At 53.3% G+C, this 18,642-nt stretch overlaps 1 protein-coding gene across 1 annotated transcript in view; it reads left to right on the forward strand.

Moving 5' to 3' along the window:
- Positions 1–7,577: 7,577 nt before the first annotated feature.
- LOC104164415 (regulator of G-protein signaling 3-like) overlaps positions 7,578–18,642 on the forward strand; it is a gene marked incomplete at both ends in the record, with an annotated part of 33,958 nt that continues 22,893 nt past the window's right edge. Inside the window, 7 exon segments of the mRNA XM_009703737.1 lie at positions 7,578–7,628; positions 9,935–9,993; positions 10,691–10,785; positions 11,669–11,737; positions 12,502–12,562; positions 14,557–14,647; positions 17,949–17,990. Of these exon segments, the coding sequence (XP_009702039.1) occupies positions 7,578–7,628; positions 9,935–9,993; positions 10,691–10,785; positions 11,669–11,737; positions 12,502–12,562; positions 14,557–14,647; positions 17,949–17,990 (468 nt within the window).

An 18,642-nucleotide genomic window follows, 5' to 3' on the forward strand; every position in this document is an offset into this window, starting at 1 on the left:
TGTACGAGAGATCTTGTCCTTTTCCATCCCAGAGAGGTCAATATATTTAGTATTACTTCAGCTGGACACAGGCTAGGAAATGGAGGTGCCTGCATAGTACTGATAGCAGCCGTCCATGCTGGCAGCATGTCTGCTCAGAGCCTGTGCTGGGCTGCACCCTTGTCTCTCCCAACCTTCACTTGTGAGAGCTGAGCTCTCCCATTGCCCAGCTCTGCCTGGGCCCAGGGCAGCAGGACCTGTGAATCGGCTGCTGTCACCCAGAAAGCCCCTGTGGGGCTCATCCAGTCTCACCACAGGCCCCCCACACTGTTACGGGCCCTGTAGCCTCATAGCAGTGCTACGAGGAACTGAACTCATTGAGTGTGGCATTCCCTGCAGCATGGGGTGGTGTGGGAGCAGGTCCACTCTGCTGCAGATCGATCCCTCATGGGTTCCTGTGCTGTGGGGAGCAGGGCTGCATGGAAGGGTGGGAAGCAGAGAGTTCTGGGACAGCTCAGCCTTTAGGGAGGGTGTTGGTTTGTTTTTGGTTTTGTTTTTTTTTCCTTCAGAGAAACCATCTCCATCATTGCTCCACACTCTTCAGAGCTTGTGCTCAGCTCTGAGTGCCTCCTGGTAAGCTGTGGTGCAGCATCTGGAGCTGGTGGGTGCATTGCCAGCTCCTGGGTGATAGAAGGGGCTGCTCTGGGGTCTTGCAGAGTGATCCCTTGAGCCCAGGGGGCTGCGTGCCTCTTTCCGTGTCATATGAGAGCCAAGCAGGTAACCCATGCTCTGCCATCCCTCCCTTTCTTGGCTTACCTCCACAGACCAGTTCTCTTTCACCCTTTCCTTGCTTGCAATAATTTCCCCAAAGTGCTGTGAATGCTGCTGTCCTGCGTTGCTCCACAGGGGACAGTTCCCCAAACAGCTGAGCATGTGCTAGTAAACCCGATTGCACGAACAGTCACGGGGATTACTTACAGCCTGGCACACTGCAGAGGAGAGGAAACGTTGCAAGGTTTTCCCCTTTTCTGAGGACTTCATTCCTGGTGCATCAGCAGGGTGGCTGTGGGACAGTGCTGGCGTGGGTCTCGGGTCTGCAGGGGAGGGCAGAGCACTGCCTGCATCCTTGCACATGGCTGCGGTGTGCGGATCAGGCATGTTTGCTCAGACAGGTGCAGTCCCCGTTCAAATCCGCGGGGCCAATGGGAGCCGTGCCGTTCAAACGTGCGGCGGTTGGACGCATGTCCCATGGAAACCCGGCTGCACGGCTGCCTGTCACTCCCTCCTTAAACGACTGCTTGGATTTCCTGGGCTAGGCAGGGAGGGCTCCAATTACTGGCTAATTAAAAGTGTCCTGCCATGGAGCCCGGCAATGTCCACAGAGTCTCGCTCTGCACCCGCCAGGCTGACCCTCTGGGAACTTCTTTCTACCTCGCCACGTTCGGTAAGCATTGAGCCTGCAGCTCCAGGGAGCAGGGGGTGCACGCAGTGCCCGGGGGTTGTGGCCGGGGGGGGAGCTGCAGCAGGTCATGGCCAAAGCCTGGTGCGGTGGTAACGGGCTGGAGAGCGGCTCCCCAAAGGCATTAAGACTGAGCGGCAGCCTGCTCGCTTCTGCCTCGCTCAGCCAGAATAATACGTGGCTCCATCGAGCTGGGGAACTGGGGAGTGCCCTGAAACCAAACCGCAGCTGCTGAGGCGTGCTGCAGCAGTCAGCCAGGTGCCGAATACCCAGCTCATTTTGCCCCCTGGATGGGCATGAGCTGGGATTGCTGTGTAGGGCTGGCCAGAGCTGTGGCCCCCATTAGGGCAGAGCCCCAATTTCCTTCTTTGCTCCTTGTGGGTCTTTCTGTGGCTACCTCAGTTTTGCTGCATGGGCTTGAAGAAGCCCATGGGCAATGATGGCTCAGCTCTGCAGGCAGGAGCTGACCCAGTGATGGCTGGGCTACGAGCCCTGTATACCCACCCTTGCAAGCAGGAGAATTTGGCAACAAATGTTGTGGCCGTTGGTTGTGGTGTGTGATGGCTTGTCAGTAGCCGTCTTACACAGAGGGAAGCTGGGTGCCCTTCCCGGGTGCCACTTTTTAAGCAGCAGTTTTCTTTCAAAGCTTCTGCTTGTTTTAGGGAGCAGGGCAGGCAATCAGGCAGCTACAGGGAAACAGAGAGGGTTATGTGAGTGGAGCAAGCTGTCCCTTCCCTGGGCAGCCAGGGATGCTGCTCCTTTCCCCTTTTGGGTTATAAGCATCAAACTCCTGAGGACAGCCTGGAAGCGAAAATCCTCCTGTCTTTGTCTGTAGGACTTGTGTGTGCCAAATAATGTGAGTTTTGTGGTACTTCTTGGCTCTGTAACCAAGTCCAGGCCAAGCATCATCTCTGCAGCCTCAGTTCCCTTCATGGGCTGACCATCGCTGGCGAGATGTGGCGTTGCGTGCTCTGAGCAGGAGAGCAGTGGCAGGACAGGGCCAGCCCTACCCTCTCTGTGTGGGTGACCAAGGACAGGGTCTTCAAAAGGGCTGGTGTGATGGCCTGAGGTTGTAGATGGTGATCTTGAGGTGCTCTACCTTGTGCCCTTGGGGACCTCCCACCCAGGCAGTTATCTGACACTGCTTTCCTCTGGTAAGAATCCCCCCTGGTGTGTGCACTGATGGTTCCTGGCTGTCCCAGCTAGGGCAAAACCTGCATTTTTCCTACAATAAAACAGAAAAGCATTTAAGGAGCAGAAACCCAAATTTTCCGTTTGTCAGAGCTCATCAGCAAGGAACAGATTTTCCTGCCTGCTTGGTCTGCTCCCAAAGGACAACATTCATGTGTCCCCTACTTTAGCCTGGCAAACTTCTCTCGTGGGTGGAAACCTGTTTGATGACCATCTTGTGCTTGTTCATGCCTGTTTTTTCCCTGTTCTTCTTGTGCCAGCTTTGTTCATCAGCTTGAATTGTCTCTCCTGTGGGGTCTGGATGGACGAGGCCTGGGTGCTTTCTCTGCTGCAGCCCTGTGAGCCCATCTGAGCCCTGCTCTCCATGATGGGATGCTTACCCAGGAGCTGTGTGTGGGTCCTGTTGTGAGACGAGCTGTCTGCTCTTTTGTCTCCCTTTGGCCTTTCTCTGCACCTGTTTTCATTTATATTAACCTTTATTGAACACAGGTGACCTAGACATGCTGTGTCAGGGCATCTCTGCTGAAGCTGTTTCCCTTAGTTTGTGTTAGGGATGTACCAAAAGAAATAAACCCAGGGGATAATGTTTCTGTGACCCTCCACTCCTGAAGCGAGGTGGAAACACAGCCCAAGAACTTGCCTTGATAGGGGTTGTGTTTCTGCCCACCCAGGTCTGGAGGAAAGTTGCTGCCCCATGCATCTGAGAAAATGTGACTGCTGCCAGTCTATCCAAGTGCAGACGCTGGTACAGCAAATCCCTTCCACCAGCTCAGGCAGGATAGGCTTTTCCCAACAGCAGCTTCCCTCTCTGATCAAGCACTGGAATTGCAACAAAGCCAACGAGTGTTTCCCTGGTATGAGCAGGCTGGGACCCCTTTGGGGTCAGACAGGCTGGCTGGGGTGTGTGATTTGTCCCTTCGTGTGCTTTGGAGACGCTTGGGAGCAAATGCATTGAGAGAATGCATCCCTTCCTCACAGGAAGGGGAGGACCTTTCCCACCAATGCTCCCAAACCTTTTCTACTAGGGGCCAATTTGTGGTACATCCGAAAAAGGCAAAATTGCCCATTTTCTCCCTGCGCTCCTCTCTTCGGTGCTGCTGTAGCCTGCAACACAGGGACCGTGGGCACTGTCCTTGCACCAGAAGCAGCAGCAATGCAAGAGTCTGCCTCCCGTGTGACCCCATCCCATCCCTCATTGTGCCAAAACCTTGGCCCCATGTGCTACCCCAGGAGCTGAGCAGCCCCAGCCATCCCCAGGCCAGGGCTGGGTGTAGAGCTTCCTCCCCCCCCCGCCCCAAATTGCCCAGCACAAAAGCTTCCTTTCTTTTCCCCAGGGCCCATTCATTACTGGGCTGACTCCTCGTCATGCTTGGTTAAACGAGGGCATTTTGCTTTAGTATTGTAACGGTTGTTACATGCTAATAGTGGAACAGCGAGAGGGTTCCCACAGCGTCAAAGATCTGGAGATAGCAGAAGGGTTAAAGTCTTGGTCCAAAAGGCTGTGGTGGCATGATGAAACTGGAGGACAATATTCTCACTGTTGTAAATCAATATTAGCTTCAACAGAGCTGTCCTGATTTATTCCACCTGGGTCTTGTCTTTACTTTTTCATGTTCCTCTCACTTGCTTGTGTATAAATGCACATAAAGATGTGCATTTCCACATGTGCACACACATGTGCTCTCAAACATGCAGATACACACAGGGACACACATGTGGGCTGGAGGGAGATTTGAAAATTTTCTGGTTTTTTGTGATGAGTTCTCTGAATTGTTTCAGGTTAAACCGTCCTGTGAGATATCCCCACCCCAGCAAGCCTAAGCCCTTGGCTGTGTCTTTTGCAAAATGAAATGTTGGTTTTTCATTTGAAAGATTTTTAGATGTCTGTAAATGATGTTTACAAGTTTATTTTGTTTGTTGTGTTTTGTAAGCTGGAAAACAACTGAAAATGAGATATTTTGCTTTGGACTAAATGAAACGTTGTGCTAATGATGCTTTCAGTCTTTTGATTCTCTAGGAGCGCTGGGAAATGTTTAGTTTTGGGTTGGTCCAGAACATTTACACATATTTTTAGACCCTGCATCACCCTTAAAATCTGCACATCCTATCCCAGCTGGCAGGCAGCAGTTCCCAGGGAATCCTCTTGAGAAGGCGTTCAGAGGGGCAGAGCCCTCTCTGCCTGAGTGGGGCCAGCGAACCAGGGGCTGGTAGCCCACTCTGTACCCCAGCAGTGTTTCACCCAGACCCTGACAGATGCCGTCAGCTAAGTCTTCGTGCCAGTCTGAGTATTGTGGACAGATTTTTGGGCTGATGCAGAGTTGGTAGCACATGGGAAAGCGAGTGTAAAACTGTAAGTAAACTGGCAGAGCAGAGCTGCCACCCTGGGACCCGTGCCCTTGCTCAGCAGGGGTTGACACGTGTGGCTCTCCCAGGCACTGGCCTCTTGCACAGGGTCTGTGACCGGTTGGGTTTTCTGTGCTGGGGAATCAATTGCTGGCAGACAGGTCCAGACAGTGCTGAAAATCACAAATTGCAGCTCCAGATAAGAAGTGGGAGGTCAGGAATCTGACATGGGCATTTTGAAAGGCAGTGGGAACTGCAGGTTGGATTTGGAACTGTGTAAGAACTAGATTTTATTCTCAGCTCCGCTTCAGAGCGGGCTGTGAGCAGTATGTCCTTCTGCAGTTGTGGATGCTGTATGGGCTGTGAGCACTGGGTTCTTCTGCAGTTGTGGACACTGTGTTTGCAGGTGGTGACTTTGCCTGTCACCAGCCAAAGGCCTGTTTGGGATGCTCCTTCCTTTGTTCTTTCTTTAGAAATAATCCTCCCATCTTGTCCTTGCGCCTCTGCAGAGGAGTTTCTGGATTCAGAGGCCTGCCTGAGCACCCTGGACTTTTGTACTTGGGTTTCATCTGACCCTGTCCCAAGCAGACAAGCTCATGAGCACAGGGGTTGAATCTGCCTGCGTAGCCCACACGGAGAGCAATTCCCAAGGGGGATACCCAGGCTGGGCTGAGTTACTCTGGTCCGCTCTCTGTAGAACCCTGGTCTGATACTTCCCTGGCTCCATCCCTTCAACCTCCTCTCTCTGCTCCGAGTCCTTCATTCCTCTCTCACCTTAGGTAGCTTAAAAGGCACTGATGGGTAGAAATGTTGCCTACTGGGCTGCTGTCTTGTACAGGTGGGCTCTGCAGCACCCACGGGGGACTGCTGGGTCCCACAGTGAGCTCTTGCTGCTGTGCTGTGCCAATCCACACGGGGAAAAGTCTCCTCCTTAAGGGCTGCTTGTGGAGTAGGTTAGGTCCTGAGTCATTCTTCAACAAGTTAGATCAATCTCCTGCTCCAAGAAAGATCCTGTCCTTCGCTCCAGGCACCAGATCTTGGCACTTTGAGCTCTCTTTCTCTTCTGTGTTATACTGTGCCCTGTTGAGGGGCAGAAGTGCATGCCCCTGTGGTCTTATTAAGATCTGCTTTTTTGGCCTCTTAATGACTGCTGGAACCATCCTGCCTTAGATCTCTTGACCGTGCTCCTCGCTCTGCTCATGATGACAATGGGGAGCAGATCACCTGCAAGGCTTGGCAGGCCTGGCAGTGGGGAGCTGGGCACCCCAGACAGGCGGGTCCTGCTTCCTGGCTTGGTGGGTGGCTGTGAGTAAGCTAGTGCCTTGGGAGAAAGGGGATCTCCATCCATACCTGCTCCAAAGTCATGTTTCTTTCATGTAGCTTCTCAAGACTCTCCCCTACCACCACCTCCTCAATCAAAAGCTCTCGGTGCTGTTGTGCAGGGAGTCAGGCCCTTCCCCAGAGATACTGTGTCACTGGGAGCCAGGGCTCCCGCTTGGTCCCAGCCCTCCCTGGGGCTCTGTGGCAGAGGGATTGCGGGATGGTGGAGCATTGCTCTGCCCTGGGGGTTGGCTGCTCCTGGCTTCGTTGGCCACCTGACAGTTATTCAGTGTCGAAACACATGACTGGAAACCATTCTTGTTTAATCCTAGATTAAAGCAAGTATTGACTTCTGGTTTTAGGAGATTACCTGTCTGCTCATGAGCCCGTGCTGTCTAGGATCCCCAGGAAATGCAGGAGGCTGCAATGCGGGAGCTCTTGCCATGCTTTGATTCCTGGGGGCTGGGTTTGACCTGTGAGCAGTGCTGCATTAGTCCTTGTCACTGCGTCTTCTCTGCTCGATAGTGCCAGAGATAACAAACTGTTGCTGGACGTGACAGTCAGTGAAGGGATTTTTAAGGCTTTCCCATTTCCACAAAACCATCCTGGACAGATGAAGCATGCAGTAGGGCAAGCAGGGAGGAGGCGTGCATGGAGCGAGGTCCTGCAGCCGTGGATGGATGAAACCAGGTTAGTGCCATGGCTCAGGCTCCCCCGGCGGAGCCAGCCTTGGCTGACCCTGTACCGACATGTTCCTGCTACCGAAGGCACCAGTTGTGCTTGGCCTTCGTCCAGGCCGTCTGCAGCTTGGCCTGCTGTCACCTTCTGCAGGGGTGACAGCCCCTTGCCTGCACAGAAGCTCAAGGGAAAGGCAAAGGGGAAGTTGAATCTGGGCTGGGGGGAGATTTGAGCATGCTGCATCCCTCTGTTAAACAAGGGCTAATTCATCCCACGGTGACTGTTTCATCTCCGTGCTCCCACTTCCTCTCTGCCATGGGCTCGTGCCTCCTGCCATAGGAGTTTACTGTATGCTGAAAAAACAGTATTCAGGTTTTCCTGGAATGTTTTTGCATCTGGAGCTGTAAGACTTTCTTGGTAGAAGATGTTTCCTCCCTACCTCTTTCCCCTTGGCTCCCTGAGCGATGCCCCCATGCCCAGGGGTGGGGAAGCAGGATGGGTTTGGCCCGGTACAAACCTCAGAGCCCTGGGGTCCCTGCACTGCCAAGTGCCAGGGACGTTGGGTGAGCCCTGCCTCCTTCACCATCTCTCCTCTCCTTCCCTCTAGGTCAGCTGAAGCTGTCCATCGAGGTGCAGGGCCGGATCCTGGTGCTGCACAGTGAGTATCTCCTTGGGGCATGTGGTGAGGTGGCCGCAAAGCCGTGGTGGGCTAGCAATGGGGACAGCACTTCCATGCCCTTTCTTCAAGCCCTTCGGAGCTTCACGGCAGCTGTCGAGAACAACTCTGTGGTAGAATGGCGTGACTGGGAGCTCTTTGATTTAGAGGCCAAACCAAAATTTCTGGAGACCTTTGTTTCCAGGTGACTACGGTGTGTTTTGCATGCACTTGTATGAATTTTTTTTCTTTAATTCCATGTGAAGAGAAAAAAGGCAAATACAATTTGGAAAACAAAATCTGAAATACTTTATCTCTGCTGAAACATCTTTTACATTGGCCAAAACCATTTGGCACATTTACTAGGATTTCCAAATCGTTCTGTTACTTCCAAATGCTGCATTTTTTTTTTAACACCAGCAATATTTCTTCAACAAAAGCATTTTACCTGGTCAAGGCTGGGGTTGCTGTCCCTCAAGCCATGGCATATCCCACTGGGAACAAGAGATGCTTTTCTTTCTCTAGGGACTCAGGCCTGGCCACCACTGCTGGGTACCGGCATAGGAAAGCGATGCAGCACCTGGGACACCGGCTCCGTCGCAGCCATGAGGCAGGTCCCAGGGAACTGTGTCACTGCAGCTTTAATGGTGTTCATTAGAAAGGCCAATGAGAGTGTCAGCGCTAGCTCTTTTCGTTAGGAAAAACCTGACTGGAGACAATTGGGGGGGCCCTTAGGTTTGCTCCTGCAGCGAAGGATGTATATCTCCTGATCTTCTGGCACAGAGCTCTTTACCAGGGACTCGTCAGGACTTCACAATAAGTAAATGGTTAAAGAATCAAGGAAAAAGCCAAGAGTTTGAAATAATCAGAGTAAAAATTCTCTCCCTGTGAACAGAGCAGGCTTGTTGCTGCCTTGGAGCTCGTTGCTGCTCTGAAAGGGGGAACCAGGGCCCTGGGACTCCCAGTGCTCTTGGGGGGGACCATGCTTTGGGGAGAAGGGCACCCCCACCCCAGAGACCTTTACGGCAGGGCAGGAGGGGACAGAAAGGCTTTCTCTTGAGCAACATCCCACCTTACAGCCCAGCCTCACCCCTGCCTGGATGCGATGAAATGGGGGCAGAGGATGGCCTGAGCCTGGTGAGGTTGTAGGGACTGACTGAGCCACGCACAGCCCCTGTTCATTAGCCATTCATTAGCCACGAGAGCTTACTGCCCTTTTCCAGCTGTGCAGGCAAGCTTTGTAAAGAAACAACAGCAGAAAAATGTGTGGGTTTCTTCTTTTTTCTTCTCCCTCCAAGCTGTGTGTGGTTCTGAGGGTCTGGCACAGGCTTTACCCCAAATCCTGCTATCTGGAGGAGCCCCAGCATGAGCTGGGTGTGAGTCAGTGTCTTGTTCTGATTCTGTCTCCAAAAGAGGGGCTGGGGAGAGGGAAATGGTCCAGCAGAGAGGCAAAGGAGGCTCAAGGTCTGGGACCCGACATCCCGCTGCACATGCCAGGTGCTCAGGGTACGCAGTGTGGGCAGGAGGAGGCTGGGTGATGTGGGGTGAACCATCTTACTTTTTCATTCTCCACCCCAGTATCTTTAAACCCAAAGCAGATCTGGCTGGAGGAGGAAGCCCTTCATGCAGCCTGTCCTGGAGGAACCTTGCAAACTGCTTTGTGAAGCACCAGAGGGTCTTGTGGAACCCCTTTCCCCTTGTGCACTGTGGTTTCTGTCGGGCTGACTGTATTTATTAGGAGCATGTACCTGTTTCTGACAAAGGCAAAGTCGCTGCTGCTTTGCCAGGCTTGTTTGGAGGGAGCTTAGCCTTGTTCCGACAGTCCGTCCTGGGCTATCCAAGCTCTGCTGCACATCCATTGCCTCCAGCCGCATGGCTGGGAAGCACAGCGTTCCCAACTGTCAGCAGCGGTGCGATGCTGAGTCCCTGCTGGCAGGGCTGCCATCAGGATGCAGCCGTTGATATTTAACTTGATGATACATTTGGCTCCGGGGCAGGGAGCCCAGAGGTGTGTGAAGTCAGGCAAATGAAATGCAATTTGCCATCCGCATGCTGAACTGCATCTGCTGCCAACCTCACCCACAGACGCTTGTATTTATAGTACGGGTATATTAAAGAAAAAGTACAATAAACCCCTTCACCTCTTTGTGGGTGCCCAGTGAGACCAGGCTGCTGGGGAGGTGTGTGCAGGATCCTGTTGGGGGGGTTCGGCCTCACAAGGAGGGAGCACCCCAAGGAGCAGAGTGCTGCGACTTAGGAAGATGCCTTCCCTGCTGCTTTGGGGCATGACCGTTTCATTTTCTTTCCAGTCATGGAAGCAAAAGGTCTGATGGGGAAGGAGTACCGGACATGCGACTCCTACGTGAAGGTGGGTTCTCCTGGGGCTTCGCTCGGGGAGCTTTGTGCTTTCTTGGGATTTTGTGGTTGTTTTCCCCAAGCATGGTCTGGGCTGCCTGTCCCTTCCCTTTCCTCCTCTATCCTGCTCTGGCTGAGCATCCACAGCATGCAGGGAGGTGACTGGTCTCTTGCCCAGCGCTGGAGGGCTCACAGGTTTTGTTGGCATGGTGTCTGCATGGAGCCAGAAAAGCTGAGGACAGGACCCTGCTAAGCGCTGTGTCAACTATTCATTGCAAGAGCATCCCACTGGGTGCCCAAGGACTGGTGGGGATAAGTGTTCGGCCAGCACGATGTGGTTCCAGGCTGTCCTGGAGGCCACCTTGGCAGGCTGCTCCCACTGTGGTGTGCACAGTGCAGGAAGCATCTCCCCTACGAGGGGACTGCAAGTCAGAGACCAGCCAGCAACATTTGTGTACATCAGTCCTGGATTTTTCTGCTCTTTTCCTTCCCTCCCCTACCTCCAGGAGTTGTGTAACACGATTACTTGACACACAAAGGGTGAAGTGATCTAAACCACCCGTTAGCATAGGCTCAGTTGGATCTTTGAGGCTTAGCCATCCATAAAAGTGGCTGGGGGAGTCTCCTGCCAGTGCAGCGGCAGAGCTGGCAGCTGTGTGCCCATGCTCGCTTTGAGAGTGTTAACACATTGCTTGTTTTTCTCCGCAAAGATGTCCATTGTGCCAGATGCTGACTGGAAATGCAGGCAAAAGACGAAGACTGTGCCAGACAGCAAAAATCCTGTCTTCCGTGAGCACTTTCTTTTGTGAGTATGACAGGGCAGAAGTAGCTGTGATCCATCCATCAGCACCGTGTTCCCACTGAGCAGTGGGGGACCCACGTGGCTGCTGTCCTGGGGCACCCTCTTGAAACCGAGACCCTGTGTTTGCTTTTGCTTTATGATCTATAATAACCGCACATCATGCATGAGCAGGTCTGCTGCTGAGATGAGGAGTGACAGACATTATTCTGCTGTTTTTTTATAGCTGAAATGCCTTGAACTTTTGGGCAGAGCTTTGCAAAGGCTGACAAAGCTGTCAGCACACAGCAGGGCAGCGGGGCTCCTGCACGGTTGGACTTTCTTGCGGGGCAGGAGCTGGGCAAACACACTTCATTTCCTAGACCTTACACCTACAATAGTATGGGCATCGGTATGAATGAAGGTAAATGGATTTCCTGTAGCTACGGCATGCCTCTGCATGGGAAAGGAACTGTATGGCTCTTAGTGTTTCAGTAGAGCTTGTCATTGCTAGCTAACCAGTCTGTGTCAGACCTCTGTCCCTGCGCAGCATTTAATTTGACACAGAGTGGTTGTTTCAGAGCATGAACCTTGCATTTACCCTTTGATGTTGGATGTGTGTCTTTCTGCAAGATTTTTTTTCCCCTTAAACCACCTGAGCGGTGACCCCAGCACCTGCCCAGGAGAGGTCACATCCCTTTGCAGTTGTCTGTCAGGAACGAATGAATTAGTGCAACAGTGACTCGTTTGAGGAGGTTGCCATTTGGGGTGATGCTGCAGTGCTCCATGCAGAGAATGGAGAAAAATTGGATCTGAGGAGGGTGAGGGGTCTCTGGCTGTCAGGGCAGCCCTTCCCAAGTACTCCTGGGGAAGTTCAGTGCTCATGGGCTGTCCCCTCTGCTTGTTACAGCCCGGTGCAAGAGGAGGATGAGCAGAAACGTCTCCTGGTCACAGTCTGGAACAGAGAGAGAAATTCCAGGTAAGGGGCTGCCAGCCTGCCGTACAATATCTTTCAAACGGGGCTGGGTCAGCAGTGAACCTGCCATCTGCTCTGGCCACCCCACATGAGCTTCTCCTGGGCCATCAGGGCTGCCCTGCATGAAGGCTGTGGGCCCGGGAGGCAGCAGGAGCTGAGCAGAGGGGCTGGGACTGGGACCTGCTGGTGGGGTGCCCTGGCCAGGGTCACGGGCATGGGCAGCCCGTGCTGGTGAGCACCATGCTGTGTGCAGGCTGGTGGAGAGGAAATCCTGCCCTTGCTGCTCGCTGTTGGCATTGCTGCTGCTGCTTGGTAGCCATCAGCTAGACCAGCATTTAAAACTTCTGCAGCCACTCATGCCTGCGTTGCTGGCTAGAGCCAGGTGGGGCTGGAGCCTGGCTCTGAGTTGAGGACTAAAAGGGTAATGCAGTGAGGAGGAAAGCCCAGCAGCAAGGGGTCTGGCACCTCACATACTATGCTGCCTACTCAGGCAAGTGGCATCTGCCTCCTTGGATAAGCTCCTGCCAGCATCAGGTAGGCTGGAGGTGACCAGGATGCTTCAGCTCCTTCTTGCCCTGCTGCAGCTGAGCCCTGTGGTTACATTGTGCTTGCTCAAAGCGTGGAGAGGGAGGCATGTGCTGGGCACTGCCTGGCTCCTGGCATGAGCAGGGATGTCTGCGGGGTCCCTGCAAAAGGGTGCATGTGAGGAGCTGGTGCCTAGGGAGTTTTCAAAAAGTGTGTGCTGACGGTCTCTGGCTCTCCCGCAGACAGAGCGAACTGATCGGCTGCATGAGCTTTGGCGTGAAGTCCCTCCTGACCCCGGACAAGGTACCTCCATGCCGGAGCGCAGCACGTGGGACAGGGGCCTGACTCTCAGGTCGGTGGGTGGCTGTAGTGCACCCTTGGGGCAGGAGCAGGCTTCTCCCACTGTAGGACAAAGATGCTCTGAAGGTGCCCAGGGAGTTCCCTGGTCGCATTCCCAGTATGGGTAGCCACTGAGACTGATGTGGTGTGATTGCTGGAGGCAGGGATGGGGAAGCTGTTAGAGGAGGGATCCTAGGACAGGGCACTGTCACTCTCTTCTGCAGGGACACAGAGAGTAGCAGCAATTGGGGGTGCAGAGAGGTGACCTTAGTGAGTCCTGCCTGTCCTGCTTGCAGCAGGGCTGCCTGGGGGGCAGGAGATGGGGCCAGCCTCGCTCAGCCTGGCATGTGTCACATCTGACCCATGGTGAAGTGGGTGTCATGGTGGGGACACGCTCCTCCTCCAGGAAATCTGCCCGATTCCCTGCGCTCAGCAGCCAGGGCTTCGCCAGCTGAGGTGGTGGTGGTGGTGGGCAGAGGGCAAATGCAGAGGTCTGGGGCTGTTCCTGGAGGCAGGGGTGCTGCCAGGCTCTCTCTGTGCCGGAATCCATGTCCCCACCGCTGTGGATTTGGTCACAGTACTGCTGCCCCAGCCCGGTTGCTGCTTGGTAATACAGCCTTCACATCAGCTGGGCTCGCCTTCCTAAAGAAACCTGCAAGGCTACGGCTGCAAGTGACTCCTGCCGACCCACTTAAACACGGAAATGTTTCATCCTAGCTGCCAGTGGTTAGGGATTTCACCCCTGGACGGCCCTGGTCACATCCTCTGTACATCAGAGTATCTTGGCAAGCTGGAATAGTTTCGTGAAAGTGTTAATACATCACCTGAGGTGTGGAAATTTACTCCCTAGCAAGAGGTTAAAAAGAAGCTGTTTGTGGCAGTGGCCTGAGAAGAGGGTAAGAGGTAGCTTGAGCGTAGTCTCCTCTGAAATTTGGACAAGTGAGATGCAGCTTTTTTATAACGGTGAAGGTAATTAGGCAGAGCAGCTCTAAACTGCAGCTCTCCGCAGGAGGGGCCTCTGCTCTGGTCATATTTGGCCTCCCTAGAGATGTCCCTTCCTTCTCAGATTTTGGCAGTGAGTTTCACAAAGTGTCGCTGCATGCAGAGGACGGAGTGTTTGTGTGTATAGCACCCACGCACAGCACCCTGCTCTTGCGGGGATGGGAGGAGGATGCTGGGGGCATGTGGTCCTCCTGGGACCTCAGCAGGGGCTGAGATGAGCTGGCCCTGTCTCCTGGGTGCTGCATGATACTGCTGGTTATCCCCCTCCTTTCCTCAGTTTCCTCATTGTAGATTTAAAACACATATTTTAAGATGAGTCCCTTCCTCTGGCCTCAGGGAGCATGGTTCCTGCAACCCCATCTGTCTCCTGGGCTTGGTCCAGGACGGTTGGTCCCTCTGGCTTCTGCCGGCTGCCCAGGGAGCGGTGGGAGACAGTGGCAGCTCCCTGGAAGAAAGGCGAGGGATCACCAAGGTCGGCTCTGTCCTCTTGGCTGCCCTGGCCACATGGGTATGGGACAGAGGCAAAGGGACCCCCACTGAGGAGCACCCAGCATTGCCGAAGGCTGATTTGGGCATCCTCCTCTGTTGATAAAGCTGGAGCCATGTGCTCCTTGCGAGACTGCTGGCTGCTGCAAACGTGATATGGACAGTTTTACTAGAGACTGGCTGGTTTTCTGCACCTTGTCTCCCTCTAAAAACCTAGAAGCTTGTTAATTCAGTGATGCTTGGTCCCTCCTTGCAGGGGGGATGGAATTTTAGCTGTTGCTTTATCCTTATCTTTATAAGAGAAGGACTCTGGGCTGTGCCTCTGTGTGAGAGCAAGTCTGGGCGGCCTCTGTGTACTGGCCTGGGGCAGCTCCTGCAACGGGACCCATCTGGGACTGTGGGCAACCAGACTGAGTTAAATGGGGGTGAATATCTGCCCCTGCATCGATAGCTGCTTTCCTCCCACCCAGGAGATCAGCGGCTGGTACTATCTCCTCGGAGAGGACCTGGGCAGGACCAAGCACCTGAAGGTGGCCATGCGGCGGCTGAAGCCGAGCACAGGTGCGTCTCCTCACTGCGATGTCCTGGGGAGTGTTGGCAAGGTTTGGAAGAGGAGTCAACCTTGTATCCATCCCTGTGCTGGTATGGAGCATCCCCCAGCCCCATGGCACCCTATGCCCTCACGAGTGGGCGCTGGGATCCCAAAAGACCAGCGTGGGGCATATCCTGGCCGATTCAGCAGGTTCTGCACAGGCACCAAACTCTCCTCTTCAACCCTCGCTCCTGCTTACCTGTGGCTGTCTGGGGCTCTGTGGGGACCCCAGCATTGCAGCCACATCTCTCCTTCTTGCTTGGCCTTTCATCATGCTGATCCCTGCCTCAGACTTGGGGCTGAGTCCCGTGGCCAGACTCTATTTGGCTCCTGGGGTCCATGCAGGATGGTGGGTAGCTTTTCCTCCTGCTTGTTGTGCTGCCAAGGTGTGTGGAGGAGGACAGGGTGGCACGGAGCAGGGTTGGAACAGCAGTGCCTGTCCCAGATGTGCAACCACCCCACAGCTGCTGCCATGCAGGGCTGCCCCAGCCTGGAGGAGATGTGCCCATGACATGTGAAGAACTTATATATAGCGTATATATAGCATGTAGATGCAGTGTGGAAGGAAAGGGATTGTGAGGAGATGTGTGCTGTCGGGCTGATACAGGGGTTTTTTTGTTTTTGTTTTTGTTTTTTTGTTTTTGTTTTTTTTTTTTTTTTTTAGAGCTGATGCTGGGAAGTCAGAGTGCAGCGCAGGAAAACCAGGATGCTGCGACCATGAAGCAGCTGAAGGTGGGTATGAACAGGGCTGCGACCCACCAGGGCACGAAGACGTGGTGTCTGGCTGGCAGCAGAGCCTGTGTGGAGGGGTTTCAAATGAGCCAAGGGACAGAGGATTAGTGAGGGTGATGCTGAGGTGGGAGCTGTGTCAGTCTCCCTGTTGACACGATGGCTTTTATAGGCAATTATTTATCTCATTCGAGCATTAATTGGTAGAGGTGGGTGATGTGGGTAATAATCCTGCACTCGCTTTCCCTTGACCTCCTGTTTTTCTAGTATATTCCGACAGACACAAAGCACCAGCCATTGACTGGGAGTGATGGGGCCGGTACTGGCCGGCTGCCGGCCACACATCATCAGTCCCTGACCAGCTCTGTGTCTCCGTGGCCGGGTGTGTCTGCTCCCCTCCTCCTGTCAGGGCCGTTTGCTCTGGGAAGGGAAAGGCCCATGGTGGAGCCTCGGTGATTTATAGGAAAGGCAAGGATGGGAAATGGGAACACAAACACATGGCTTGCATCGGAAGTTGGGCTTAGCCGGCCCCGTGATTTATCTGTGCCGAATTCCGCTTTGCTGCTTCCCTCAGCTGCATTTTCAGTTATTTGTTTTAAAGCGTAGGATTGAGCAAGACAAACAAAGCCAGCACCCCTCTCCTCCCTTCCTCTCCGGCAGTCGCCACTGACTTGAAAGATGGTGGCTGGGAAGGAAGACCGATCCTCCTTCCAGCTCCAGCCTGGCGGTGTGGCAGGCTGGGACAATGCGCCGGGAGCAGCCCCGGGCAGCACCTCCGATGGCCCTGCCATGCTGCCGGGTACTCTGGGAGCGCTGGGGCTCCTCGTGCTCCCTCCACAGCCTCCTCTGGCCCTGCCACCCCAGCTGCCGCGCAAGGGAGCCTAGGGTTTGGGTTCCCTTGAGCCTTTCCTCTCTTTTCCATCCCCGTGTAGGAGTGTGGAAGGTGCTTGCTTCTCCGTTGCAACCCCGTCTCCAAGGGGTTGTGCTGCAACGCTGGCAGTCAGGGCTGCACAGTGCAGACTCACCAAGTCCTGCTTTGCACCCTGCTGCTGGCTGTGTTGAGTTTCTCTTTGTCTTTAATTCCAAAATTACACCACGGGTGCAATTCAATTGACCTCTTTACTTCCCCCTTCCGTGACTCTGTGAGCACAAAGCATCGGGACGTGCGTATCCTCTGGGTCTGTGCTTTCAAAAACAAACTCTGCTTTTTCTTTTTTCCTTTTATTTTTTTTTTTGGTAATTCTCTCTTATCCTTTACAAGTGTAATGAGTGCAAGCTGTCTTTAATGAAGTGAAGCTCACACAGCCGGTGCCTGTGAAATACTGCTTAAACATCCTCAAAGTGTTTGTGAGAACATTGCAATAACAAAGTGCTCCGTGCGGCTGAAGAATGCCGCGGGAACAAAAGCCACATCAACAGAGCAGGGACTAGGGAATACTAAATAGTTGAACAGGAATTTTAATATAAAACTCTCTCCCTTCCTTGTCAGTTAGGGTTTTCAGGAAGCCCTCTGGCTTATCGTAAAGCGGCATACAGCACAGACAGGGGCTGGGGAGGTGAAAGGTGGCTTCCTGCCATTCTTCTCGGGAGCTGGGTTCCCATGGGCGGTCATGCCAGTTTGACTGTGGTTTGTTCCACACTCGTGTGATACAAGGAGATCGGGATTACAACTGCTGTGAGGGGACTGGATTTTCATGGGCTAACGGCGAGTTTAGAGTTTCCAGCCATGAACCGCTTCAATGGACTCTGTAAGGTGTGCTCGGAGCGGAGATACAGACAGGTCTGTATCTCCCATGGGAAAAATCCATGTGCCAGCAAGTGTGCGCACATTGCTGCAAGCCTTGGTTAAGTTTACGAGTGTCTGTGGGCTTTCGTGCCATTTCTGGGCTGTGTGTGTGCTGTTTCTAAGGTGTTGATTTGCTATTGTTATAATTGTGAATTATAATTGTAATTTATAATATTGGGAATATAAGGAAAACATCTTTAGATGGGTGTCTCTGGCTGATCTATGCCTGTTCCTGCAGTGTGTAAATGGGGATAGAAGGGGGGGCATTTACTGTGCAACTTGAGGGTAGCATGCCGACGATGAAGGCGTTGGGCTGCGAGGTGTTGTCTCAATTTACCACTCATTAGAGGAGAGGCAGGCAGGGCAGGCAGCTAAGTCTCTGCCAGGCTGTTACTATCTCCTTTTAAAAATTGTTTTCATGTGAATGTATTTGGGAATCAAGCGTTGCTTGAGGCTGATTACAACCAATGGCGAGTTGCTTGAGGCTGATTACAACCAACGGCGAGTTGCTTTAGGAGAAGTAGATTGCTGTGCTCTGTAAAAGCTGGTGCAAGCTCTCTTGGACCTGCTCAGTGTGCAAGGCCAGGTGCTGGTTTTGCTTGCGCAGCCTCCTGCGCTTTTGAAGACAATTTTCCCTCCATGGTCTGGATTGAGGCTCCTGGCTCCTGGTCATTTTTTCTCTGCACTCCTGTGCTAACCTTTCAAGTCATGCCGAAACTGCTGTGGGGACAGTGTGTATTGGGAATTGCACAAAGAACCAGCTTAACTAAAAATGCCCACTTCTTGTTGGGGCAATAGTGACCATCTCATGAAGGAGTGCTGCCGGGCTTTGTGTTAATGAGAACTGGCTGTGATTTGTGTCTTAAACCTCCTCAATTCTCTATTCTGACAATTCCTTCTGCAGTTTTTGACAAAGTTACGGGTACAGTGAGCCTCCACGGTGCAAGAGTCTCTCACCACCTTGCCACCTACCTTCCAGCTTATGTCAGATGCTCATGTTTCTTAGTTCTGTGCACAGCAGCAAAAGTGGACGTTCAGCTCCCTGTAATGGCCATGGTGGTGGGACCTGAGGAAAGCGAACCATCAGCAGTGACAAGCTGCTATTTAGTGGCACGGGGAAGGTGTCTCTGTTGGCAGTGGACAAGAACCAGCGAGCTCAGGGAGAAGGAGCAGGAGACCTCTCGGTGCAGGGGAAGCTTTGGGCTGGGAAGTGACCCTGGAGTCTCCGTGGTGGGAGAGATACTGGGCTGGCTCCTGAGGTGCCAACGGTAACACTTCTGCACAACTCGGATCCCCTGTGCTTTGTATGTGAGATGTGGGGTTGGTTCGAAGGTGCGGAGCCACAAGCAGCCTCCTCCCCTGTTTGAGGATCCAACAAACTCCAGAGAGAAAAATACTCAGTGCAGTGGGACTGGAGCTACTGTTTTGATCCTGCTCGGGGAACACAGT

The sequence above is a fragment of the Cariama cristata genome, unplaced genomic scaffold, assembly GCF_000690535.1.
Source record: "Cariama cristata isolate BGI_N322 unplaced genomic scaffold, ASM69053v1 scaffold44087, whole genome shotgun sequence".
In the NCBI taxonomy this organism is placed as follows: domain Eukaryota; kingdom Metazoa; phylum Chordata; class Aves; order Cariamiformes; family Cariamidae; genus Cariama; species Cariama cristata.